Raw genomic sequence first — 27611 nt, forward strand, 5'->3', positions numbered from 1 at the left:
GAACTTGATCTATACAAGGGCACCACCTGCTGACAGCTTCAGGCTGCCAAACAAAAGCTTTCATGGACTTTCAAATATACAGGAAAATACTGTACGTTCAGACATCACATACATTAGAAAACATTAGCTTTGGCTCAATTTTAAGGAGAGTTCAGACATGGTATTGCTACAGTTTTGCTTTAGGTTCATTTTTTGAATAGTCAAGATTTTGGTCTGATGTTTCTTCTTCTACAAGTATTAGTTTGAAACAGTTACTGGCAAAAGAACTCCAGACATGTCCCCAGAGCATGACAGATCATTCATTTGAGACTGTTTTGTAAACAAAGTGAACAACAACAACAAAAAAAGTGAAACATTCCTCTATCACTTTTAGGTGGAAAATAGAAGATCAAATAAGTATAGGAAAGCAGGCCATATGACGAACAATTAGTTTCAAGTGCATTTATTTTGAAATAAAATACATATATTCATATTCTACATTACATATATTATTATTATTAAATATGAAAAAAATATTCTTAAAAACTAATCTGACATTTTTCACATTCTATTTTATACTCTGTTGCTACAGTTAGGAAACATATAGAAAAATGACAAAATTGTCTCAAGCCAGCCAAAAAGACAAAATGCACTGTTGCCTACAGTAAGGAAGGAGACAAATGATGATGGTGCTACTGCCTATTCCAGCAGAAGGACCACGGGTGAGAGAGCAGTAATAACTGAAGAGGAATGAGGGGAACTCCTTCAATAACTCCCTATCCCTTCTTCCCATTTCTGTCCTTCATCACTGAAGTAGCAAACTGGGTTTTACTTACACTGACAAGAAGCAGTGAGACAGATCTGCGTACCAAGATGATACATTGAATACTAACGACTCCCTAAATCAAACACAGGGATTATATCTTATCCATGTTCTGCTGTATCAATTCAAGAACCCCTATACAAATATTTTCTGATTCTTGTAATATTGTCAGTAGTTTAAGGAGATCAGGGTGGAAATTTGGTATTTGTAGTGAAATGTAAATTAAAATAGCGTCCTTCAAAAGCTTTCTCAACTCACTTTTTCTTTAAAGCTACATTCAAAAAGACTAATTAGCACTTCTAATTAGCACATTTTTTGCTTTCTAGAGGGAAAGTTCTTAAAGAACATTCTGTTTTTTTTTTTTGTTTTGATTTTTAACAGATAATTGTTACAATTATTTCTGAACACACCTGTATTTACATAGATGCTATATATTCTTCTATTTGCATGTGATATAAGATGATATTTGAACAATGTGAACTAAACATAATTTCAGAAAGATTGCTTACAATCATTTGGAGTAATAAAAGATTTCACAAATTGTAGGGGTTGGAAGGATCCCTGGAGATCATCAAGTCTAACCCCCATGCTAAAGCAGGTTCCCTACAGTGTATTCAGTTTGAAATATTTCAAGGCATAGATCATTCTTGTGCAAATACAGATGTATTTAGCATCCAGCCCACCTTTTCAATAACAATATAAAAATTGTGTTCATGTTTCTTGAGCTCTAACACACAACATATACTAGTTACCTTGAAAGGGAGTAAGGAAAAAACACTGCTGCAGAGTAGCAAAGAAAAAAATTAAGAGGAAAACCCAAATGTAACAATATTTTTATGACTGTTTCAGTATTACCTACATACACAGCCTATGAAAGGTAAGGTGGCTACTGACTGCTTGTAGTCTCCATCACCTTAGTAAGGCCTAATTTATGTCTAGTATTTGATCTGAAATATTTAAATATTAATAAGTGTTGCTATGTGCTGCATGCACTCATATTTTGTTTTGCTTTTTAATTTGGCACAAACACGAGCTGTTTATTTTTCAGATGCTGCATTCCAGAGTAGTGAATTAGACAACTATAATTTCTGCTCAATGCCATGTCTTCATATAAAAGTGCACTATTCACAAGAAACGCAATTTTACCCTACCAGAAATATGTATGTGAATATACACATGGAAATAAGGTTTATAATAAATATTATAAAGTGTGTTACTTAACAGGAATTTGAATATTTTTACTTCCTTTCAACATACTATGCATAAGACATCTTAAAAATCAGTAAAATTTTTAAAGGATTAAATTAATAAAGATAATAAGACTTAGAAAAACTGAACATTATAGTTCATACAGTACCTCTCTTAGGTAAATACCTATCTTGCACATTAGAATCAATAATTTTACCATAACAGCTTTGTTAACTTCTAAGAGTAATTTGCACATTCAATTCATATGTAATTTGCAACATAAAACATTCTCATTCCCAATTTAGCACAAACATCTAGTAGTATTCTTCTGAAAGCAAATTCACAGTCTAAGTTGAAATAGGCAGTTTCTTTCCATTGCAGAAATGTTTGCTTAGTCAGGTGTAATACTTATTTTTGTTTTCCTTTATGTGAGAAACATACCTCAAAATAACAACAAATATTCAAAATGCATTCTTATGAAAAAGACTTGTGCCTGTCAGACTACGGCGTGTCATTTAAATGAAATACACACTGAAAAGTGGTTGTATGAATTCTACACTTTTAGTGGAAAAGCAGTCCTTTGTTTTCCACTGCAACTGAAAGATTCATGATCCACCCGGGTTAGCCTGTTCTTCAACCAGAGTTTATAGGAATAAATATAGTTCTAACCAGGGCACATAATCCTGCTTTCTCTATCTCAGCATATCTCGTCTCCGAAATTGTTTCCATAGATCTCTGAGATGTTCACTGGTTACAGTCATCACACAAGAGTAATATTCCTTCCAACCATACTTGGGACTCTCCTGTGAAAAGTGAAAAACATACAATTGGAAAAAGATATTTTTCACTAAATAATACATTAAATTTTATTCAAACTCATACAGACTTGCTATATGTTTTAGTATTTAAAATCATGGAAGATCAAATACTTCAGTGGCCCAGAAGTACTCAAAGTAAGGTCTATAAATCTACATGTAGGGTAAGTTTTAAAAATACATCCTCACCTCACAGCACACAATTAGCATTCAACAAAAAGCCTATTTATATCAAAAGCTTTAAGAGAGCTTCCTCTTCATTCAAGTATGTCCTACCCTATAGTTTTGTTTCTTCCTTCTCTGTGTTGACATTGCAGTAAGAAGTTCGCCTCTAGCACAAAATAAACAAAATAGAAAATTACTGATGTTCATGAAACTGAGGCATCATGAAAAGCCAAATAAAATCTAGGTAGATGATATGAATGCTTCTTTGCACTAGGTCACCTTAAATCCTAAACTGCATTGGAACACAGTAACATTAAGTGCTGTGGTCATAGACGCCTCATCCCTACAAGTGTTCAAGGCCAAGATGGGGCCTGTGGCAATCTAATCTACTGGAAGACATCTTTGCCCATGGCAGAGGGCTTGGCACTAGCTAAGCTTTAAGGTCATTCTGTGATTCTATGGATAACTGAACACTGAATTGAGAGAAATAATGGCCCACACCTGGCCTAGGAGTCTCACTAGGCTGTATGCTGTCTGTAAGAATCACCGTATCTCCTAATTTCTTCCATTATGCCACACTTTTTGGTAGCACATACACAAAGATGGAGGAGGATTAAATATTAGAACAAGAAACAGGATAAGGAAGGAATAGAAATTATGTACATCACTCCAAAGCAGCCCTCTTATTGTAGATAAATTAGAAGCATTCACAAATAATTTTATATTGTAATCCATCAGTATCTGGAGGCAAATGGTTACAGTGTCAAGGCGAGAGATTGTCTAATAGCTGGTTTTGGTTAAGCTGTGTGAAGTTGCTTAAATTACTGTGCCAACACAGCATATTAAAAGCAACTATTACAGAATGAAGCCTACATTCCATATATTCTTATTACTCATCTTGTATGATTAAAAACATAGAATATTATGCAGAAGTTGTATTCAGAAAGCAATCACACTATATAACAGACTTCAAATGAAATATTAGAAACAATACTTACAAGAATGTAATTTAGTTGAGATTTATGATCAATTTTATTAAAAATGCATAACTTGCAAAATGCATTGTGTTATTTAACAAAAACACATTCAGTTGATTAATTGCTGCTCTAAGATATGCATTTCCTTTTTATTTTATTAAACAAGTTCGGAGGAATACTTGTGAAAATCAGTAAAAGAAACGCTGAACCACATGAACTGTTCATTTACTTCTAAAGGTGTGCCTCATTATTGTATGTACTCCTGGTGTACTAAACCTATGAAGCAACACATTGCTCACATTCTCTGATATTTTCACACTCACTGGAACATTTTCCTACCACTGTCTCCAGATACATTCTTAAGGAACTAGTCACTTTTAGCATCAAAAGTCTGAGTTCTGTAACTTCCAGTTATATTTGTAAGATGAGTAAGGTGAGGCTATCACACATTTCCCTCTTCATCTATTTCAGAGATTAATTAAGTTTAAAAAAACCCAAAGAGGCTGTCACTTCTTTTTTCTGATAGACGCATTCAACCATTGCATATTAGAGAAGTATGGAAATGAAAAGCTTTCATATCACTTAACCATAAGACAAAGCAGAAGACAGAAGATAGCAGTTTACTGTTCAAATTCAAATGAGGTTCTAAATTCATGCTAAAGTCTTCCACATCTTTCTCAACATGAGATTTTCTTCCCCAGTAGTCCCCTTCCCAACCTTTTGTTTTTAACTATTATTACTGCCTAAAAAAACTTATTGAAGATTTAGAAAATCAACAGAATTAAGATTATCTAGCAAACAGTTCTTGTAATGCAAAAATCTTAAAATATTCAAGAATGTATTGGGATATACATTTCAATTTCTTTACAATTATGACAGAATACTTATCTTTCGTAATGTAAAAGTCAGCGAAATTGAAATTCATCTTAAATCTCTATTACAGTTACTGAACACACAAATAGTTTTGCAAATAGTAATTTTAAATATACAGGAATTCCTACTGAAGTTGGCTTCTTACATCCTGCTTTAGAAATTACTTCTGAAAGGGATCTGTTAAAAATGTCTTCATAGAATCATAGAATGGTTTGGGTTGGAAGGGATCTTTAAGATCATCTAGTTCCAACCCCCCTGCTACTGGCAGGGACACCTCCCACTAGATCAGGATGCTCCATCCAGCCTGGCCTTGAATGCCTTCATGGAGGGGCTGTCCACAACCTTGCTGGGCAACCTGTTCCAGCATCTCACCGCCCTCACAGTAATGAACTTCTTTCTAATATCTAGTTTAAACCTTTCCTCTTTCAGTTTGAAGCTTGTCCATTCCTACATGTCCTTACAAAAAGTCCCTCCTCAGCTTTTCTGCAGACCTCCTTCAGGTACTAGAAGACTGCTACAGGGTCCTCTTGGAGCCTTCTCTTTTCCAGTCTGAAGGACCTCAATTCTTTCAGCCTATCCCCAGTAGGAAAGGTGCTTGATAATCTTTTTCTCTTGGATAACCTTTTCTTAAAACTCTCAAAGCAGAGTTCTCTTCTCAATTGTTTGTCAGTTCTCTGCTAATGTGATTTCTATGTGATGTGATGCTATGTGATTTCTCCCTATAGGAGAGTAACTTCTGATCCCATGTCAGGTTCTGTGCCCTGCAGCAAGATCAGTGTAGAAAAACAAGCTTTGCAAGAATATTGTCAGCTGCTTGGATCACACCAAGCTTGTATAGTTGATCCCCAAGGACAGATTTTAATTATTTATTATAAGGGTATAGCATTCCATACACTGTGAAGTAAGCAGCATTAGTACGATGTGGAGATATACAATACTGAGTGCAATGTACTGTTTTACACCAATTCAGTGTGCCAATTCAAACTACAGTCTAATCAGTGATAAGTATGCCAACCATCTTAATCTCTTTCATCAGTTCTAAGTTTATCACAGAAACTTCTCAAATGTCACTTCTCATGCTTTAGCTTCAAGTTTCCATTTCCATTAATCAACGTCTGCTACAAACTTTAAGAGATATTAACAACAAATTTGAAAAAAAATATTATAAACTATGTACCATTTTAAACAACTCAGAATAGCTAACAGGATACGCCAGTGTAATTCATCACAAGAGACGAGGAGCAGTTGCTCAGGTGATGAGCAGTAGCTGACAAACGTCTGTAGGGAAGAAGGAGTTATATATATATATATATAAGGCTTATACTGCCTTCTTCACTGCACAAGGAACAGCTATCTGAAGCATTCTTGTTACTGCACCCAAGAGAGCTACAGGCCGGAAGAAGAGCAGGTTAAATTAATTAGCCACCTCTACACTACTGCCTGCAAGGCTGCCTGTAACCATGCTAGAGCACTCAATTAATTTGGTTTCTCTGTGCTGTCTCCCAGCACATACTGTAGACATAACATTATTCAATTTAAAAAATTTTCCTTGAAAATAACTGTGTATTATGCAGAGTGACAAAAATCTCCCACTATAAATCTCTGTGTGTGCATGTCTGTATAGATTTAAATATTTATCCAATTTATTGCATCTCAACAGGCAAATGAAGTAATTTATTGCCTAAATTCAGGTCTTTGTCAAGGTGTTTAAGTATTTGAACTTTATGCTTTTATCACAGTCTCCCTTTTTGACACCAAGCTGATTTTATTATGCTTGATGATTAGACATTGGATTTTTTCATGTCACTGCATATTATTCATGCAGTCACTCACATACTATTCACTGAAATTATTAGGAAAGCATCATGGCATACAATATTTTGACAATCTCCTGCCAGAGCTATTCATTATCTTGAAAAGTTTCCAGTTTAAACAACATATAATATGTAATTACAATGCAGACTGTACCTGGCAATGTAAAAAAAAAACTCAACCTAAGAAATGGCAGAATTAGTGGGAACTCAGAGGGACTTTATCTTGAAGGTCTTTTCCAACATCGATAATGCTATGAGTTTTAAATATGTGGGAAAGGAAGAAAGAAAATTTTGTAAGAGTCAAAAGTTTATTTAAAAAATTTATCTAAAGCCATTAATTTCCTCTTATGTGATTGTTATGTAGGATTACTAAAATGTTGTTTTAACTATTTAATTAGTCATTCATTAATCAAACTGAGAAACAAGATGTTCTGTTTGTTAAGATCAGATTTTTATTTCTTATGCATTAGTACAATGCCTCAATATTTAGGTTATACTGAACACATATTATTGGGTAATGCAAATAAAGAAATACTAATATATTTTTTTTTTTTCTAGGTAGCAGTATAATGTATGCAGATAAAGCGGAATTCTTGTCTTGTTCTGTGAAGACAAATCAGGCACATAAACATGATATAACCCAGGCTTTCTTTACTGCTGCTTTTCAAAACATCACCCTGTTCAAAATATATGAGAATTTCTAGAAAAAATGGTATGAAGACTTCCAAAGATGGCTGCTTGGAAACATGGAAATGGGACAACAGTTTAAATACACTGTCTCCCTCTTACCTACCTTACACAGAGGTCTAACAGAAGAAAAACCTCTCATCCTTAAAGGTTTCTGAGGTGAGCCATCACCTCAGAAAAATAGGATCCAAGAAAATCCAGCTGAGTATAGCTAGACTGCCTGCTTTTCTGCCATGCTGTTTCAAAGAGAAGAATGACTTAAACCAGAGGCATTTAAAGATGGTTATTAGATAAGAAGTCTGAGCCTAATACTCAGAATCTGAGCTTAAATTCAGAATTTAAAACATTTGGGGAACCTGCAGTCAAAACTATCTGGGTCAAAAGCACATGAGATGCACTGGCTGCTCTGGTCCACTCACTTTGTTCCTTTCCATTGTCCAAACATGGGACATGCATTAGCTTTCAACAGTCTTCACAGAAACTGCTGCAAAGCCTACAGTGAGGGAAAAAGGGCTGGCACCAAAACTGTAAACTGTAAAGTAGCCAACTCTTGCTTTATGTACGGGAGTTTAATATTCAAGTGTCTACTGACACATTTCTGCTGCATCCACACTGTGACTGGTAGTTTCACGATGTGACCCTAAAATATTCACACTGTAGTTTTTACACTTCACAATACATTTTAATTTGAATATTCACATGGCAGATATACAGAAACAGCCAAGGTGGTCATATGTGGTCACAGTACCTGTTTTTAAAACAGCAGGCATAGAAAAAATTGTGCAAAAACATTACTACTTTTGGAAGCATCTGTATACATCAAAGTAGAATTCAATTACTAACAGTCTCTCAAGGAGAAAAATCTGCTTTTCCAATCTTCACTAGTAAATTTTTATTAGCTAGAAGTAGTTGAAAATTACTGAAAAGATGGTCACAGGACAGACAGAAAAAAAACAACGGAAACTACATAAGAATACTTTTCCCTATCCTAAACACAGCACATAATTGCACTTGGCTCACAAAACACTGACAGCATGAATTATTGTCAACTGCAGAATAAAATCCTAACGCTTCAGTCAAAAACACAACACAACATTTTGAGCTGCTACATTGCTTACAGTCAGATAACCTACTCTTGAATTCTGAAATGGGAAACAAAGCAGCAACAGTTTAACATTCAGCCATTCCTGCAAGCATGCCAGCACACTCAGACTGGGCAGCTAACACATACCGTAATTTATCTGCTATAGAGTTCCTTCCTCACGCAGGATTTGAAAGTAGTATATCTCTGTATAGGTTTGTAGCCCTGTGGAGCAGAAGATGGAGAAGTGCGCAGGTGCAGACAACACGTGAAGGCAGCCAGAGGTAAGCATAAGACAACAGTATCATGAAAATACAAAAAATGGCTTTAAATGACAAATATCTAGAAGATACAGTATAGTAGGTTCTGGGTAAAATGGTTATCACTTAGTCATTATGGTCCGAATCTTTCAGGTAAAAAAAAGAAATTTGTAATGGAAAGGGTACCTATTTACATATGTTTAAACTGAAAAAATATATATATATTAAACCAATCAGCAAATCATTTCTGCATATTTTTGTAAGTTTATGGCAATACTCTGACTGACCAGTTGATGGCAGCTTAATATACTAGTTAGTTTCAAAACATCAAAGTTTCAGGTTACGATACTGTGTTTCCGAAAGAGAAATTTCTTCAAATAAATTCCTGAAGACATTCATTTTCTTAAAATATACTTCAAATCACAGTTATATGTTAAAATGAATATTTATGATGTAAGGGGCAGTACTTGATTCTCTTCAAGTTTATAAATTTATGTCTATGCAGATCTTTTAGAATCCCAGTTTCACCACACTGTGTAACACTTTACTTTTGCTTTAAGTATCTTTTCCTTAGTATATCATTACAAAATGTCCTTTTCTATTACACATAGTCTTCTTAGTGAAATCTGTAATTACCTCAAGGTTCTTCTGGGCAAACATTTTAATAAAACAACCATTTAAAAAGTTGAATTACTTCAAATAACAGACTTGATATAATCTGTTTTTTAGAATTTTTTAGAATGGTACCCAGGAACTACATTGATCTGAGCAGACAATAATTGTAAGTTATTTAATATTAAAATCAGGCATTTACACTTCATAAAAAGGTTAAAATCTGCCAAGGCAAAAATTTCCATGTTACTAAAAACTACTGCACAAATGGAAATAATGTTCTTTCATCTGTATAACACAACTGACCAAATCTTAATACGGATTCAAAACATAGTTATTAATGAAGATTTGTTAGTGATATGTTAGTTTTGATTTAGCATAAGACAGTGTTTGAACCCATCACAATGTAGGAGCTAAAAAGTAAACTTTTGCTTATTCTAGCCACACTAAATATTCTACAATTTTTCATGTACAAACAAAACAATAGGATGCAATTAATGACACTTTCTCCGATTAGTTCTGGGCAAGAAGTTCTTGTGTCTACTCTAGTCCTCATTCTAAAACTAGATGGGAGGAGAAAGGTGTTATTAAAATAAAAAGGAGGATTTTTACAGTTTTCATTTCACAGGCCACTACACACTCCCAGAAAAAATCTTATATTCTCTCTTGAAATACTAAAGAATGATCTCTGAATAATCAAACAAGCCTGAATGTTGGTATGTTTAGAAAAAAAAAAAATTGAATTTCTAGTCACTGAACAATAGGACTAAATAGTATCTCCTTCTCCGCAATCCAGGAGATATCTAATACCTAAATACAACCAGACATGATTTATGGAAGTGCTACTCGTCCACATATCCTTGTGAACTCTCCACAGCTTTTTGTGGAGTTCACTTCTAAATAAAATATTTTAAAGAGGCCAAGGCAAAAGTAATATACATGCATAAGTTTAAATAGTGTTGGATGACAGATTCTCAGGGATTATATGAGATCTCTTTCATGCATTTTGTGGAGTAGAAACATGTAAAACATTTACAAGAATTGCTTACTAAGCAGACTGTGTCCTGGTTAAATTAACATACAGTGGCACATTTACAATTGGGAAACAATTAAAACATATAGCTGAACATCTTGAAACAGTTATGAAACAATTATCATTCCCACACAATAATAAAAGGATTTGAGGACCAACAAGAAAATAAGCTCATCACAAATGCAGTGGTTGTTACCAACACTTTTAAATTAGATTATAATACTTTAAAAAAAAAATCTAAATAGACTCAACAACATGGAAAGTTTCAAAATTACATGTAGAAAGCTAATTTTGTGTGACTAAAATTACATTACAGAAGTAATATACTGAAATGTGAGTTATAGAAATCATCATATATATCTTTCGGAAAAATCAAAGTTCAAAATTTATATCTAGCTAGCGGGTTAAGCTGTAGGTAAGAACAGCACTTTGCATTTGATTAAAAGTGTTAACAGCTGTTATATGGACAAAGAACTGTGACACTTATTGTTCATACTTTTTTTTTTTTTCCTCTGCTTCTATACAATTTCCTACACTGAACCTGAAGATGGCAGCAAGGCCTATACATTCACCTAAAGGAAAAAGTTGTACATGTGATTTACAAATGGTTCCTTATGAACATTTTCTGCAAGTAATTTTCTGCCTTTGAACTTCTTGTAACTTAAAATGATAGATACAGGGTTAAGTTATCAAAGCAACTTTGAACCAGAATGTAGAACCAATTTAGAAGACAAATTCTCTCTTCCCTGAAAATAACCCAGCTGTTATTACTATCATTGTCAGAGATCTTAATGCCAATCTATGAGTTGCACAATACAGAAGATATGACAGAATACAGTATGCAGTGAATTGATCATCTCTGTTTGATTAGTGTACTATATGTTATGTGTTCTTTGTATTACTTTTTGATTAAAAAAATAACCAAGAATGCTAGAACGTGTTTACCTTACAGACTGCTTTAAGATTTCTACAAAATGTGTTTAAACATACGAACCATTGGTTTGCAACGTATCCACGCCACAGGTCAAAGTAAGAAGTAGTAAGCAGTAAAATCAATTAGTATAAATTTAAAAGTTAAAATCCTTACCCTAAACCCTCGATTAAGTCTATCTTTCATAATGCCGATAAATTCTTTGTAACTCAATTGGTCATCTCTGTCGACATCAAAAATCTTGAACACTGTGTTCACCAAATGTGGTGAAAGCTTTACACCTGTGGCTACATAAACAGCACGCTTGAATTCATCTACATAAAGAAAACATCAGAGGAAAAAATAAACACAAATTTAAACTTTGAAATCCAAGCAATCTTTTAAACTAAGTTTTCACACTTTTATGCATTAAAAATAATGAAATTTGAAAAAGAGAATTGCATTTCATGAGTCTAAGACAAGCAGTTCTCAACTATTATAAAATAATACACGCAATATCAAACATTTTGTATGGAAGACAACAGTAGATATACTACACTATATCTAATAATAAAACCAGAAAATCACATTATAATTAAACTTACATTACATTTATGCTGATGGCATTTACTTAACTGACAGAACAAAAGAAACAGAACTTAGGAAATAGAACACAGAAAACCATATATTCCGTTAGTAAAGCCACGTGAGGTAGAACTACACTGGTGCTAATGTGTCAGACTCGCTGAGATGCTAGTTGGAGAGAGTACACAAGCTTGACCACTTCAATTTGCTCTCCCCCACGCATTAAGGATTTTAGTTGACATGCACCTTTCAATACCCACATACTGATTTGTGAAAAAATCTCTCCCTCTTTGAACCTTCTGAATCTGTTTCCTTCTACAAGCTTCTGAGCAGTAAATTTCAGAGACCCACTATGTAAAGATGCTCTCACTTATTTTAAGCTGATCTTTTACTAGCGTCATCAATTGCCTCTTAACTCTTGTATTGCAGGATTTGATGCCAAGCTGCCCTGCATTCAGCTTATCCAGCACTCACATGACTTTATAAGGCTTTACTGTATCTCTTAAGACTGAGACTTCTCTCTAAGTAAGAGTCCTTTTCAGAATTTTACCTGAGATGCTAAAAGTACAAACTAGGAATGAAAAGACACCTTCCTCTCTATTTTAGTCAAGCAGCCCTGTATCTTTGTCAAAAAAAATTGTTTAAAATTATTTGACTTTTGATAAATACTTACCTTGACCTATGGAACGACTTGCAAAATTATACATTTGCATTGCAATTGTAAAGTCTTCTAGGTTGTTCAAGAACTGGAAAAACGATCTAAATTCATCAAATGTGATACCCTAATGAAGAAAAGAATGTGTAGTAGCATGATTAAAGTATCAGTAGTGACAACAAGGGAATAAACAAACCTTCCCTCTACATAAATCTACTTCATTTGAGAACAGATACTACAGTCATTGAAATAAACACGTTCATACTGAAGTCAGTGAAGTACAAAATTCGGATCTTGTAAAGAATGAAAGATGTCTTTCCTATTTTCCACTACAATGAATAGCAAATTCATATTGAAAATACAGTCAGAAATATTTCTCTACTACTTAAGGCTATCTCAAAAATTCCATGAGGATTATTAAGATGTGCCAATTAACACTGAGAATGAGTCTAGGTTTGTACAAATACTGCAATGCCTACTAATGAGAACCACTACAAACCACTGTTATTTATGTGTATGTGCACTCACAAAAGTATGTGGAATTAATAAATATGACCTAACATAAGCACTATATTCTAAGGAGAAGATTTTACATATCCAGATTTAGCCACATAGATTTCTTCAGTTGCTCTTAAGTCTTATATTGCAGGGCCTCTCCAATTAAAAAAAAGTCTTTTCCATTTTGATCAGAATTCAGAATTTCTTCTATAAAAGTGCAAAGCTTTTAAATGAGCATTTTTTTTGCTTTCTTTGTGGTATTTGCTCTGCTTTTCTTTTGTCCTAACTATTAATCCAAAGACATGATAATTTACCTCTACATCAATACTGAAAGAACCTTAAGCAGAGACTTTAGATTAAGCCAGGACTGAATTAATGCTAAAATGGTATTAATCTCATCTTTTTCCATCCTTTGTACATAAAAATGGACGTGGTTTATTTATTTTTTATTTTATTATTTGGACAGATTATATTTTACTAGAGAAAACTGTTATATTGATGCAGAAATTATGTTAAAACTCATGAAATTTCTTTAGGAGCTGGTATTTGTATTAATTTCAGGTGCCAGAATGAATCACTAGATGCTTGTCATCCAGTTAGTAAAAGGAAGAAAACATAGCGTGAGCAGGCAGCATGCCAACTGAACATTTTAACATGTATGTCAAGTGATTGTTACCATTCTTTAGAGACTGCTACACAGAGCAGTATGAAAGATTAACACTGCCAGCTGTGAAAGTAGCTGTTTATTATTTAACAGGCTGAACCTGTTTTCTTTTACATGGAATCCTCTGGTTTATATTAGTCTTGCAGAGTATCAATATACCAAAAAAAAAAAAAAAAAAAAAAAAAATCATGTTGGAATTACAACGCTATTTCAAGGGTAAAAAAGCACAAACATATGAGCATTACCTCTATGGCAATGAGAGGCAAAGTCCCATTCTCAAGGACGATGGTTGCCACAGGAATTAACTTTTTCCACTGCACTGACAATACTTTCACCAAAACAGTGATGTGGCATTATGAAAAAGGGGCAATGTCTTATTTCAATTAATAGATGTATAGCATATGACATTTAGATATATGGCAGTGGTAAAGCACCAGGATATTTCCAGAATGCAACATAAGCTAGTGCTTTGCAGCTTGGTTAGAAGCTTGAAGTTATTCTTAGCTGATGAGCCCACTAGAGATCAAGAAGAGGAAACTGATGTGGAAGACTTGCTATTGAACAGTGGTACTGGAAGACACATTTAAAAGAAAGTGTCTATATTTGTACTTCATAAGATTTATCATTCAAACAGTGTTTATCTATGACTGCCATTATTTTTTAATTCTTGTTATACAAGACTTTTCCAGATTTTTATACATACATAAATCTTAATTTTAATGCTAAACAAAATACAATAAGGAATCATGAAAAAAAGAGCTTTATGCCATTTCTGTTGCACAGTCTTGGCTTTATATATTAAAAGCTGTGCAGTCATTTTACAGAGTACTTAGAATTTAGCTCCTCAGCAGCTAGACTGGCAACTCAGAGAGGGTCAGTAAGCAGGAACTCTGCTCCCAATCATAATTTTAAATCTAATCAGGTACAGAAGAGACAGCTCTGCACTCTCTTTCCATTCCCCAATCATTAATAAGAACTGCACAGCCATCAATAAGTATATATAAGTTATCCACTGTTAAGACTATAGTACAGCCAGATAAAGTGTGTCAATTTTATTTCTGAAGAGATGTTACTCAGGTGGCAATATAAAAGAGAAGTAAGGGAAAGAAGATTTTTCAAATACCTCATTGCTAGAAAATTCTTTTTTTTTTTTTGTTTAAGTCTTATTTTTTTGGTCATTTAAACTGAACTTTAATGTAATATAAAGTTAAAAAATATTACTAAATCACATAACGAACTAAATTACATACATAATTTATGTTCTTTACTATTCTACTTTTTAATCAGCAATTAACCTGAGAAATGTAAAATGCACAGATTATGAATAGAATAAATTCCTGGTGCTATTGAAATCAGTGACAGAATCTCAGAATTTCAGTCTAGCAGGGTTATGTTTCCATCTTGACAACACTGGGACTAAATGCTGCAGCCCACTACTGTCCTAGCATGGTTTAACCCAGCAAGCAGCTAAACACCACACCACCTTTCACTCACTCCCCCTCTCTCAGTGTGGGAGTGTATACACATATATATGTTTGTATACATATACGCATATGTATGCATACAAACAGACAAAACGAGATGCACAAAAACTGCTCACCCCCTGCCAACCAATGTCTAGTGTGTCCCCAGGCAGCAGCAGCCTCCCCAGCCAACACCCCTCCATATCAGTTGTTTTTTTTCGCATTATGTCATATGGTATGGAATATCCCTTTGGCTAGTTTATGCCAGCTGTCCCTGTTTCTGTCCCCTCCCAACTCCTTGCACTCAGCCAGCTCCCTTGCTGGCAGGACAGCATGAGAAACTGAAAAACTGAAACATCCTTGGCACTCCACAGCATTGCTCAGCAACAACTAAAACTTGGGTGCGTTATCAACACTGTTTTTCATGCAAAGCCAAAACATAACATCACACCAGATACTATGAAGAAAATCAACTCTGTCTCAGCTGAACCAGGTCACCTAGTAAAACACTTACCTTTTCTTCAGGAATCCTGCAGCGCATGTTTTCCAAGTAACTTGATGTATTTTCTACATTGGTATATCTCAAAAGAATATGTGCAAAATCTTCCTCACTAATAGTGTTCATCCCATTAGAATAGGAAAGGAATTCTATTTCTAGAACCTCAGTTTGTAGGTTATCCATAAATCTGAAGCATGAACACAAATATGGAATATCAATAATGTTTTATATTTTTACAATTCTTGTATAAGCGTGTCCATTAAAAGAGTTGTAAAATACAAAGCCAAACAGTATGATACAAATTATTTTCCTTTTTGCAGCACTGACTGTACATTTGTTAATTCCATCCATTCCCATATTGACGTAATTTCAAATCAATGCAACAACCTTAATTCAAAAATGAAGAGTTTTAGCAAGGATTAAAATAAATTAGAAATTTAAGGATTATGTAATTTCCAGTTTGTGTTTTGCTTAAATGTTTTCAGTGGATCACTGAAAATGTTTAATACCTTAATTTAAAATTTTAATTTTATATTGGACTTTTTAATTTTTTATGTGCTAGACAGAAAATACCATTGGGTTGGTAATTTTGCCAAATCTATTCCCCATTTATTTAACTTAGATTGAGATTAATCTTACTTTTCTCTCTTTAACATCCTAAGTAGGATGACACAGCTCTTCCAGCCTTTCAATCTCACCTATTTTCCTTTCAGTACTACACTAATTTTATTATATTTCTATGAACTCTTTTTAATTTAACAACATATTTGGTAAATTCTGGACACCAAATCTGGCTAATGTACAAAACAGCTGGTTACAGCTCTCTATATAAAAGGAAATATAACTTTCCTGATCCTGCTTTATGTCCTAGCTATACTACCAATGACAAAAGTAGTTCTCTGGTCACAGTACTGTCCTGGAGCTTAAATACATTACTGTCAACCACAACCAATAACACTTCCCTCTTACAGGTTTCCAAATACCTGCCCTCTCAACACTGTAATGCTACTTCCTAATATATAACTTGACTTTTAAGAAATAAAATAATCTCAAATCAAAAGGATGCCTATGAAAAAGTGTAAGGAAAGCACAGTATTTCCCTGAGCCTCCAGTTCAGAGATTTTTTTTCAGCTGGAAAAGTAGTTTTGAATAAAACTTGATGGATCTTCTTTTGTGAATATGACTAGTAGGTTTTGACCTCATGGCATCAGTAGTATATTCTGGTGATAAATGGGCATTGTAACTAGATTTCATGAAAAAAACACTATTTTCTGTTTTTTGTTTTGAACTCACCACATTGTGATTTCCCTTACAATCCATATTTTTTCTAACCATATATTCTTTGTAACATACATGATATTAAGGGAAAATATTTCCCAAATATCTGATTAATTAAAACACACAGATAAAATAAACTATAAAGACAATAGATACTGGTACATAGGAAGCAGCATTGGTGCAGGGCTTTTTACTATACAGTCACGTAATCACTGAATATTCCATGTGGGAAAGAACCAGCTCATGGCTCGACACAGGACCACTAAACAACAGACCATACCTCTGTCTCACTGTTGCTTTTATTATATTACTCTATGTGCAGCACAAAGGGAAAATAAAATTTATATCCTATATACATTATATACATGAATGCATAAATTATATATATAGTAATATAATACACATTAATCAGAACAAGCATGCATTTCTTTAAAATAATTTATAAAATTGAGACTTACCTATAAAAATCTTCAAAATTCAGTTCAGCTTTTCCTTTCTTGCCAAAAAAGTGTACAAGCAGTGTTGTATCTGACAGTGAACTTGCAATATCATCAGTACGCTTAAATATTAGAATAAAAAAAAAATGTATCAAAGAACATGACTGGATTAGTTACAGAATGATAATTTAGAATGTCTATCAATACAATAGATCTTTCTATAAAAAGATTTTATGTTTCATGTTCAGAGTGTTTAAAAAGATTTTAGTATTAAAATTTGTTAAATTAATTTAGTCATACAAAAGAGCATTTTTCCACACAAAATAGCATTGAGGTGTTAATTGCATTCAGTAGAAAACACTTTAGAACAGCAACCTAATATTATGGATTCTGCAATGAATACAAAAAAAGCATAAAAAAACCATAAACTCCTGAGGAAAAAACTGCCCTTCTTTCTACTGGGCAAATATAAAGATATTAAAAAACTTACTTCATATAAGATTATATTTTCTTATACCTTAATTTATAGTAACTATGGTACTTTATATTCCATGAATACTCAATAAGGTGTACTTTATTTAATTCATTATCATAAACAGCAGATGACTACTATTCAAATCGTACTGTCATATATATTGAAAGCAAAATAAATATAAAAATAAATCAATCAATCCATGGAGTAATTTTTTTTTAATTCATTCTCCTAAAAATATTCCTAGAAATATGTTGTCTCTGCATCAGACATCAATTACTTTTATTTTTTAATGTGTAGCAATACCTTTTCCTTAATAAATATCAACTTTGAACACACAGACTTACAAAAGTAGAAAAAACAAATTCTGAGCATTTGTAACCGCATGACTATTATATGCGTGCATTTAACTTTTTTACTATATAAATATCCCTACAGCATCAATGTATGTGCATTGATCTTACCTCTTTTACAAAGACTCTTCAGATATTGAATAGCTAAAAAAATCAGTCAGTAAAACAAGGGTCTTAAACAAGCCATAGTATTCTACCATTAAAAGTATGTAGTTTTGGACAATAAGAAAAAATATGTGGCACTAACAACACACTTTCCTTTTAAGATCCAAGAGCTAAGGAAATAAGAGGAAAACTTTTCTGTACTATACTATCATCAGTTCAGGATTCTCAAGATTGTATTTCAATTACTTCAACTTCCTCCTTACTCGCATATTCTTCTCCAGGGAGAAATAAGATGACATAGGATATATACAGAGAGAGATTTCAAGTTCTTCAATTAAGACAGTGAGCAAATTAATTCAGAAAACTTATCACTATTTGTCTTTTAATATTGTTATCCTATACTACAGGACACAATACACTGAAACACAGATACCCTGATTTCTTATGTCTTTTAAGCAATTAAATCCCTAAGTACATTCAAACAATTTCCCTCAAGTACACTGAAAAGATATCAAATGTTAAATTACATCCTTTCATCTTGCAAAAACCTAAGACTTAGGCTGCATTCACCGATATGTAAAGAACCATTTAACAAATACAATACGTAAGGGTTTTTTGTTTTTGTTTTTGTTTTTTGTTTTTTGTTTTTTTACAATGCCCATTTGGTCAGCTTCACTAAAAGAACAACAAAAAACCCTAAAAACTTCAGCCTAGAAACTCAACCCTGTGTACTTCTCTATAGAACTGCAGGCAACTGAAAACTCTTTCTTTAGTCATTTAAAGCTATTGTTTATTGTTAATAACAAGTATTTTACATCAGTGAAAATGAAAAGACCATACCTGATTGCCTGCTTGCATACATAAAAACATGAGACTATTTATATATTAAAGTCTATTAAATAAGAATAAAAGCCTGTTTGATTTTGTATTCTGTGAAATTCATGTTTTTGATTAAAGGTCTACTAAATTTAATTTAAGTTCATGAGTGATGGCTCACTTGCAGAATCATATTCCAAGAATGAAATATGAATATTATGCTTTAAATTAAAGAGAGCTTTCTTACTGCAAATCCTGGGTTTTTCAATATTATCTCAGCCTCACTCATTTCCAGTTTCTCAGTCCGCAACTTAAGAACAAATTTACAAGCCAAATTCAGTAGTAAATGGAATATTCCAAAATGATGGTGTAGTTGCTAAATTAGGTAGCAGAATCAATACTGTAAACTGCCCTTGCAAGAAACTGAGTGCAAAGACCAACTTTTTTTTTTCCCTAGAAAGACCTTGTAAGTTGATTCTCACAACAGCAAACCATATTTACTGTCTTTTTCAACTTAGACAAGACCTTCTCAAAAAGCTACGAAACAACATAGACTCCAGTGTCAACTTGGTTTAGGCTATTTAGCACAGATGGCTACAGAATCACTGAGATGAGAGTGTACCTGGGAGAGATAAGAATATGGATGAAAGCCAGCTGGCTCAAACTTAAAACAAGAAAGACTGTTGTGGTGAGAAATGAGAAATTCTCAGTGGAGAAAATGAAGGACTTAAGATTTTTCTTCATAAAATCATTTATAAGTGAGCTGAAAGACCTGTTATACACTTTACAACTTAAACCAATGTTTAACATAGCTTTTATTAAGCCTCAATGACATTTTAATTTACAGACATCAGTCAGGTCAGAGGCATTCAGTGTAAAAATTATCTCCAAATCAAAGTCCTGTAGAGATTACCAACTATAAGGCCACTTATACTTGGGACTGAATTCATGTCAGCTGTAGATTAAGAATAAAGACAATTCAGAAAATTCATTTCCCCAAGTTCCTTAAATAGCCAATGAAATGAGAGTCCCTCTCTCTTCTCTCTGTCTCCCTTAGCTCAACAGACAGGAGCACTGATGTTCTGGACTATAATATTAAGTGACTTAAATAAGGACTAATAACTGGATTAATAGTCCAGGAGCTCATCAATTTAAAAGCAAGGAAAGAAAAATCAACTATTCTGGCTTACTGGAGGATTATTAATGCATTATTATGAATTATTACTATAAATATTGGTTTAAAATTGATTTCTTTAACACTAGATTCAGGCGATTTATTTATTTATTTATGTTGCAAAAACAAATTCTAGCTGAGAGGGGTACAAAGAAGGTGCATTTTGATATCCAGAAAATATGTGTTCTATCTTAACAATCAATGATCTTGTTTTTGTTTAGGCTACAAAACAAACTACAATACAATAGCAAACTGAGAGCTTTGATCGTGTTTATAGACACAACCATAACTAAGAAGATTAACACCAAAGAATACAAAAAAGCCCTACTGAAATTAAGTAATGACAGACTGGTATAAAGGGGCTATGAGTAAATTTAGCTTGGAATTTAGACAAGGTTCATCCAGTCCTCTGATTATAAAATATTTTCTGAAGAGAAACAACAGGGATGCTAATTGCTTTTAATGTGAAACATACATTGCTTATGAAGCAAAGGAAAAGACTGTTTTACCCTGAAGGTTTTTCTTTCAGTTCCACGTTCTCTCTCATTATGATCCTACTTATGAAGCGTGCAACTTAGGAGTAGACACTTGACACTCAGTGAAGAGATTGCTGTATATCCTTCAGTGCCACATTTTGATAAGCAATCAATTTCACCATACAAGGCATATGCAAGTTTAAAGGATTTAGTCTTCAGATCCACTTTAGTTATTGCAAAACAGGTCACGAAACAAGAATCTTAACAGAGTTCAAAGAACTATGGAAATGAGTTAGGCAGCTCAGGGATATCGCTAGTCCTCCATAATGATTCTGTAACATTCAAAAAGATTGACAAATATATGTCATGTTATACTGTAAACATTTCTGTTTTAATCCAATGGCTGTGTGGTAACTGTTTTTGTGAGGATAAGCTTGGATAACATAAATTAAAGAGTACGTTAAGGGCCTAAAGATTAAATGCTTAAGAGGCTGCAACTCTCATTAAGCTGTCGTTTAGGCTTGTTCCAGTGATGAGACAAAGGTTTCCTGAATGACTGCTCTCCCCATGAAATAGCGTCACTGTTATTGTTAGAAAATGCTTCCTTACAATAATGACTGAAGAGGACTTGATTTTCCAACTCTTTCAAAAGACAACTTTATCTTTACTTGGAGTAATAGCTTCAAGTTATTGCACTGCACAGAACCAAATCCATTACATCTGAGAACTTTCAGGTTTAAAAAAAGAAGTGTAATGAAGAAAAGAAACAAAACACATGGAATAGGAAAACAATGAGAAGAGAAATAGATAAAATAGCAATATGTTTATGGACCAGAGACAGAGGTTGCCTTATACCTCCGCAAGGTCTGAAAAGAGAGCTTGGCTTGTGCTACGTCTCAAAGTATCCCAGTAGCTTCTGGGGACAAGGTCCTCTCCTTCTGTTTTAAGAACCTGCAGAAGTTTCAAGAAGGACAATATAATAACAGGTAACAGACTTTAAAATCTTTTCTAATTGATCCTCAGAAACATGGCTCAATTCTTTTACTCCAACAAAAGGAAATTTCTACATCATTTACATCACTTTGTACAACAGAATACTGGTCTATTACAGATATTAGATTTTTACTCATATTGCAGCTGTGCCAAAATGTATCAGCTGACCCCACCTTCTCAAACAAGACCAATTAGAGAAAGCACAGATTGGAATTATATTTTTATAAGTACATGTGAAAATGGCCATCTAAATTCAATATTTTGCGATTGTTTTTTTCCTCATACATTTGTTTTGCCAAAATGTATTACCTTCTTATGATATTAAGTTTATTTCCTTATTGGTCAAAATATAAAAGCCAGTATTCAACTAGATATACTAAATTAATTTCTCAGAATCATTAGGATGACATCCTTATAACAACGAGGAAAATTAAAAATCAAACCTAATAAGCCCAACTTTAATTGTAACATACAAATCAAGAAAACACTGTTTGCATCTAATGAACTAAATTACCTTATTTAAATGAAAAATAAACGCAGAGTCTCTCCAAAGAAAAAAAATGATTACCATTTTGCTCTGGACTGGACTGCTGAGAAATGTGTAATATATCATTATCATGAAAAATACCATTAGCATTGAGTTGAAGGTTTACTGTCTGTGTATTTCACTCAATGCCAAACATAGAAATATAAATATATGGAATTCTCTAGATAGTTGAAATATAATATGATTTCTACTCTTCCATTTTCCCTTAACATTCTTCAGAACAATACCTCAGGTAACTGGTCTCCAATACACCTGCCATATTTCCACTAGTGATATAGTTACATGAGCAAAGGCATTAATTAAGAGCTTTTAATAATGCAGTAGGGCTCAGTGCATATGGGACTGTCACATACTAATTTGTCTCAGCAGTATTTTACATGTATAAATAAATGAATATGTATTTGACTGATTATATAATTTACATTTTTTGAAAAATAAAGTTCAATACTATAGAGGCAAGCAATATTTCTGCACCAAATCAATTTGTAACTTTATAAAATACAAATAATAATATACATTGAGAAGTGAATTCTTGGTTGCAAAATATTTGCTGGAAGGTATTTTTAACTTGCCTGCTCCTTCTAGAAGTTATTTACTTCCTCCTCTATCCAGTTCCATTCAACTCTTCCGTGAATTATCATCAAAGAAAAATCACAAGCTACTGGGAATTATGCCTTTGCTTTATATAAACATTCAGTCCTAAATTGCTCAAATAAAAAAATTGGTTTATTTCAGTGTGTACAGGATTAGGCCCTTAGGGCTTCAGTTTCTCTCTAACACTTACTTATCCCTTTTATATCTTCTAAGCCATGGGTAGGAACAACACCTTCCTTTGTTATGCATACAATTCTGTAATACATTTATCTTAAGTCTTTGCTGAACTTATTCTTTTTAACCAGTAGAATTAGTATTTTAGGGCATGCATATTTTCATTACATGCATCTCATCATCATTATCATGTTTCAGTTGGCATTTGGCTAGTAAAAGCACTCATGCAATACATGCAGAACTAGTCTTAACAACAACTGCAGTATGCACCAGAAAATGACTTGAAACAATAAACTTAAGCAAACAATAATACAAAAATATTTAAACCACTTGAATCTGCACTGCATGCATTTTTTTGCTAAGTCTTGACACTTCTCAAATAATTACAAATGTTTTCAAAGATGAGGAAAAGGGTCTAATGCATCTCTTTTGACATTTCCCAGACAGTTTAAGGCTGCAGTTCCTTGGTCTACAGTATCTTCTGCTCTGCAGGTCAACAACAGAAACTGAAAAGGAAACTACTTTTCTATTGAAGACTTTCAAAAAACCTGAGGATCCATTTTCTCTCTTGCCAGTTGTAATTAGTACTTGTCAAGTACTAATTAGTACTTGACTTGATGAAAAGGAAAAACGTAGTAAATATCTTTAAAGCACACTATTTCAATTCACTGGTGAAGACTGCATAAATTAAAAATATTTAGAGTACATACACTGTTAGTAGGAGTATGATATCCATAAAGTTGAATACGCTGACATACAGCAAAAATGCGCCAAGCCAAGTATCACATGTCAGTGTGAAGACAGAAAGAAAAAATAAAGACAACAGAATAGGTTAGGATATATTTTACATAATATCAGATTTTAAAATTTCTTTTTTAAGGAGACAGTGGATAGAAAAGGTTTATTTTTCATCTTATTCTTAAAATTTTAAACAGAAGTAGACAGTTGAATAGAACATTGTCAGGTGGAATGTTCCATTTTGTAATCACTACTTTTTCCAAAACTGAAGAATTTTTGCTGTAAACGTGAATATCTCAAATGAATGTTTGTTTTTTTTTTTCTGCTGTGGATTTGACAGAAACTGGACAGAAATTTGTCCATCAGTAAAAGTTTCTGCTACTGCTGCCATCGTCCAGACAAACCACAATCTTGTCTGTTTCTGACTTACCTTTCTCACGCACACATAAATTTGACATTAAATGAATATTCAATGATCCACAAAAATCTATTCACCTAATAACTAAAAATATTTGACACTGGTAATAAACGACATTTAATATAAAAATAATTATGAATATAAAGACTAACTTTGCTTATCACCTTTTGTCAGCTATATTAAAACTATCACAATAATATCAAGTATCAGGATCAGCATTTCTATGTTAACAGTTTTCCTAAGTTATGAGAATGGGAGCATAGTTTGCTTTTGCTGAAGAGATGCCTCGCTTTTATAGACAATGATACTGAGCCATTACTACTCAGTTTACTTAGATTTATAGATTCCAAATGGAATCCATACTACTGTCCTTAGATATAATAGAATATTCTAATACTCTCTTTTCTATGAACCACTTCAGTATTTTCCCAGCAACTGCAGTACCTGTTCTTCTTATGACAAGAGTTTGTTTCAAAAAAGAAAAAATTGATAAGTGAGCACAATATATCACTGCCCTAAAGATAAGAAAGTTGACTACCAGCTGCAACTACTCTAATTTTACTTACCAGCATTGCACGTTTTTCTTCATCTCCTTTTCTTTCTCTCTTCTCATTTTTTTTCCTGAAAATCTCCTGTAGCTACAAAACAAATAATTTTGTTCTTGTATAGCTTTTGGACTATTTCACATACATGACAGTCATTCTCCAAAGTTAACATAACATGCAGTATGAAAATGCAGTTCTTTATAAAATATCAATTATGCTTTTTTGTTTACATTTGTGCCTTCATGTTCCTTCTCTCATCTTAAGCATAACACAGAGACGCAAAAGGATTTTGTTTTTCACAAAATAATGCTAACTCTATTTAGAAGCACAATACTCAGAACATCCCCTTTAGCTTTGTATTTTAGCCAAACTACGTCTGTACTGGCCTAAAAAAAAAGGGGGAGTTCCAGCCTTTTCCACCTCCTCTAAGCACATCCTTTGTTGTCAGGTACTATTTAATACAGCTGTGCAGCTAAGCAGTCAGCTGGATCAATCCTTTTTACATGTTAGTTTCTAGACAGATCAGTTCTTACTCCTGCTGGCACAAGCATGGGCTGGAAACACCTGGTGGGGGCGAAACATTCTCTGTAAGCAGCAACAAACTACTCCTCAAGAGTAATTTATCAAGTACCTTTGTTTTTTCAAGTCTGTTCAAAGAAGACTTTTGAGTCTTGTAAAATACTTCTTTTCCAAATCTCTTTATATTAAGAACTTTAAAAGTGACTTCTGAGACAACCTCAAACACAGGATTTAAAAAATATACGTTTATTTTTGGAAATCACAGTCTTCATGTTATGATCTGTACTAATCTTTGTGAGTATCCATAGTCTTTAAATGCTTTTGTTTATAGTAATATTTTTTAATATTTCCAAACCATTAGAAGAAAAGTGTATTGTATTTATTTTTCCACAGCAGACAGAGCACCACTCTGGTGGTACACTGATGCCATCTACCAGTGAATTTCAGCTTTTCAAAAACTGCATAAAAAATGTTATACTGCCACTCCTAGCATGTGCTAATCACCAAATGAGCTAAAGTGAGTATGTACTATGGCTGAAAATTTTTTCCATCCAGAATATGGTATTTTCAGAATCGAATGTGATGGTGCGCAAATAATGGTAGCTTAATTACGCAGCTGTGGCAGTTGCTTCAAAGACTGAATTCTACCTACCATGAGATAAAAACACAGTACTGTAGTTACATGCATACAGAGCTCCACATGGATCAGAATGTGATCAGTAAAATGCAATGTGTTGAAAAACTCTGCAAAAAAATCTTCCAAATTCAATTGAATACAATATTTCAGAGACGGTAGATAACTAAGATAAAGGGATCAGCAAACTACTGCTGAGGTATGACAGTGAAAAACCAAATGAATGCAGCATTTAGAGACTGAAGTGCAAATGCTTTTGAAAATAATATTTTATGGATTTCCATATCTTTATAAATTGTCTGTAGTGCAAACACAGACCACAGTATTATGCTTGTCACTGTGCCTATTTTTAAGTACAGGATCAATTTACAGATCTTGGCCTGTCTTTTCATGTTTTGTGCAAACTTACAGGCACAAACCACTGCAATGCACGCTGACCAGGAGAGTCATGAGAGGACGTTTACCTAGATGGCCTAGAATATTACAGATAGAATATCAGTTTGCAACCTAAAACTGTGGAAAGAAGAAAAGTAAATGAAAAGACAGAAGCAGAAAGAAAATACCTAGTGAAAAGTGAAGTGACAAGCCATCAAGTAAAAGAGAAGAGTGGCAGCAATTGAAAAACTAAAAAAAAAAAAAAAAAAAAAAACACATCAAGGGAAAAAAGCAATGCATCCTTGGATGTATTTCCCCTGCCACTGAAGCAAAGAGAGTAGGATTCTGTTGCATTCATCATTAAAGCACTTGCTAAACCTCTAGAAATGGATCTTTTGTTCAGAATGAGTGCTATAGGATACCAGTGAGTAGAAAACCAAATGTGAAAGGATCTAGGAGTACTTTCATAGGAACATTGTTCCTATGGATGAGATTGACTGCCGAAAGCAGCAAACTGAAGATCTTCTGTAACAAGGGAACACAATCCTTCTGTTCCCTGACCTCACCCTTATGACATAAGCAAAGAGAAAAGCACAAACACCTGAGGAATTAGTTTACAAAACCATTAAAGCTTTTATCAGAAAACAATGAGTATTTTGCAGTTCCTTATTATTACGCTTTTTCTTGGGATTCACGTAACAGGTGGTCTCTACACCATTCCCTAGAAAGTACTACCTTGACTTCCAATTTTAAGATAGCTGATTGTCATCAGAGAAGAATTTTGCAAATGCTACATAAAGTTCATATGGCTAAGTTTACAGTCTCCTGCTTCCAAGTACATTGGAGATTATGCACAGCCATGCACTGTGAGTACAGATGACAATATACTCTGAAGCTAGCTATATTATGAGCTGGAGCATCATTGATTCAACTTTCATTTTCATATTTACTTTTCTTTACACAGACATCCTCTACTTACAGTCTTTCTTTTGTCTTTCTTACTGACACACTAAGCAGAATTAGACTCAGGTTTAATCTACTACACACATTTGTTTAATATGGTGCTAGGAGGAAATCAGTAAGTCTAATGTTTGAAAAATCTTTCTTTGCTCTATCCAGGAAACAGGACTATAAAAGCACACCTAGAAAGACAGATGTAAATATCCATCTTTAAGTGTCCTTACTTCCCTCCTTTACACACTTATTTACCCGATCTCATTTTCAGCAGAGGATTCTGGAAGGCAAAGGCTCCTGCTTCGGTTTCCTCTGCCATTCTTTTTATTACTTTAAGTTAACATCCTATGCCACTAGGTGGTTTGAGGAGTCATGAAAGATACTCCTTTTCTCCACTTGGACTATCAGCCAATTAACTCAAAGATGGC

The 27611-nt window shown here is 33.5% G+C and overlaps 1 protein-coding gene across 9 annotated transcripts in view; it reads right to left on the reverse strand.

Moving 5' to 3' along the window:
* Positions 1-502: 502 nt before the first annotated feature.
* Positions 503-27611, reverse strand: part of MICU3 (mitochondrial calcium uptake 3) — a 46412-nt gene continuing 19303 nt past the window's right edge. For 2 of the 9 annotated variants that reach the window (XM_031588632.2, XM_090139395.1), the window contains exons 7-14: positions 24723-24794; positions 23711-23749; positions 21548-21643; positions 17318-17418; positions 15597-15768; positions 12476-12584; positions 11395-11552; positions 503-2793 (exon numbers count right to left, since the gene is read on the reverse strand). In XM_031588632.2, the coding sequence (XP_031444492.2) occupies positions 2683-2793; positions 11395-11552; positions 12476-12584; positions 15597-15768; positions 17318-17418; positions 21548-21643; positions 23711-23749; positions 24723-24794 (858 nt within the window). In that variant the 3' untranslated portion in view covers positions 503-2682. Of the gene's footprint in view, positions 2794-8552; positions 8628-11394; positions 11553-12475; positions 12585-15596; positions 15769-17317; positions 17419-21547; positions 21644-23710; positions 23750-24722; positions 24795-27611 lie in introns of all 9 variants that reach the window. The other 7 variants (XM_031588633.2, XM_090139390.1, XM_090139393.1 and 4 more) reach the window with 7 other exon arrangements.

The sequence above is a fragment of the Phasianus colchicus genome, chromosome 4, assembly GCF_987193195.1.
Source record: "Phasianus colchicus chromosome 4, bPhaCol1.hap1.1, whole genome shotgun sequence".
NCBI classification, from domain to species: Eukaryota; Metazoa; Chordata; class Aves; order Galliformes; family Phasianidae; genus Phasianus; species Phasianus colchicus.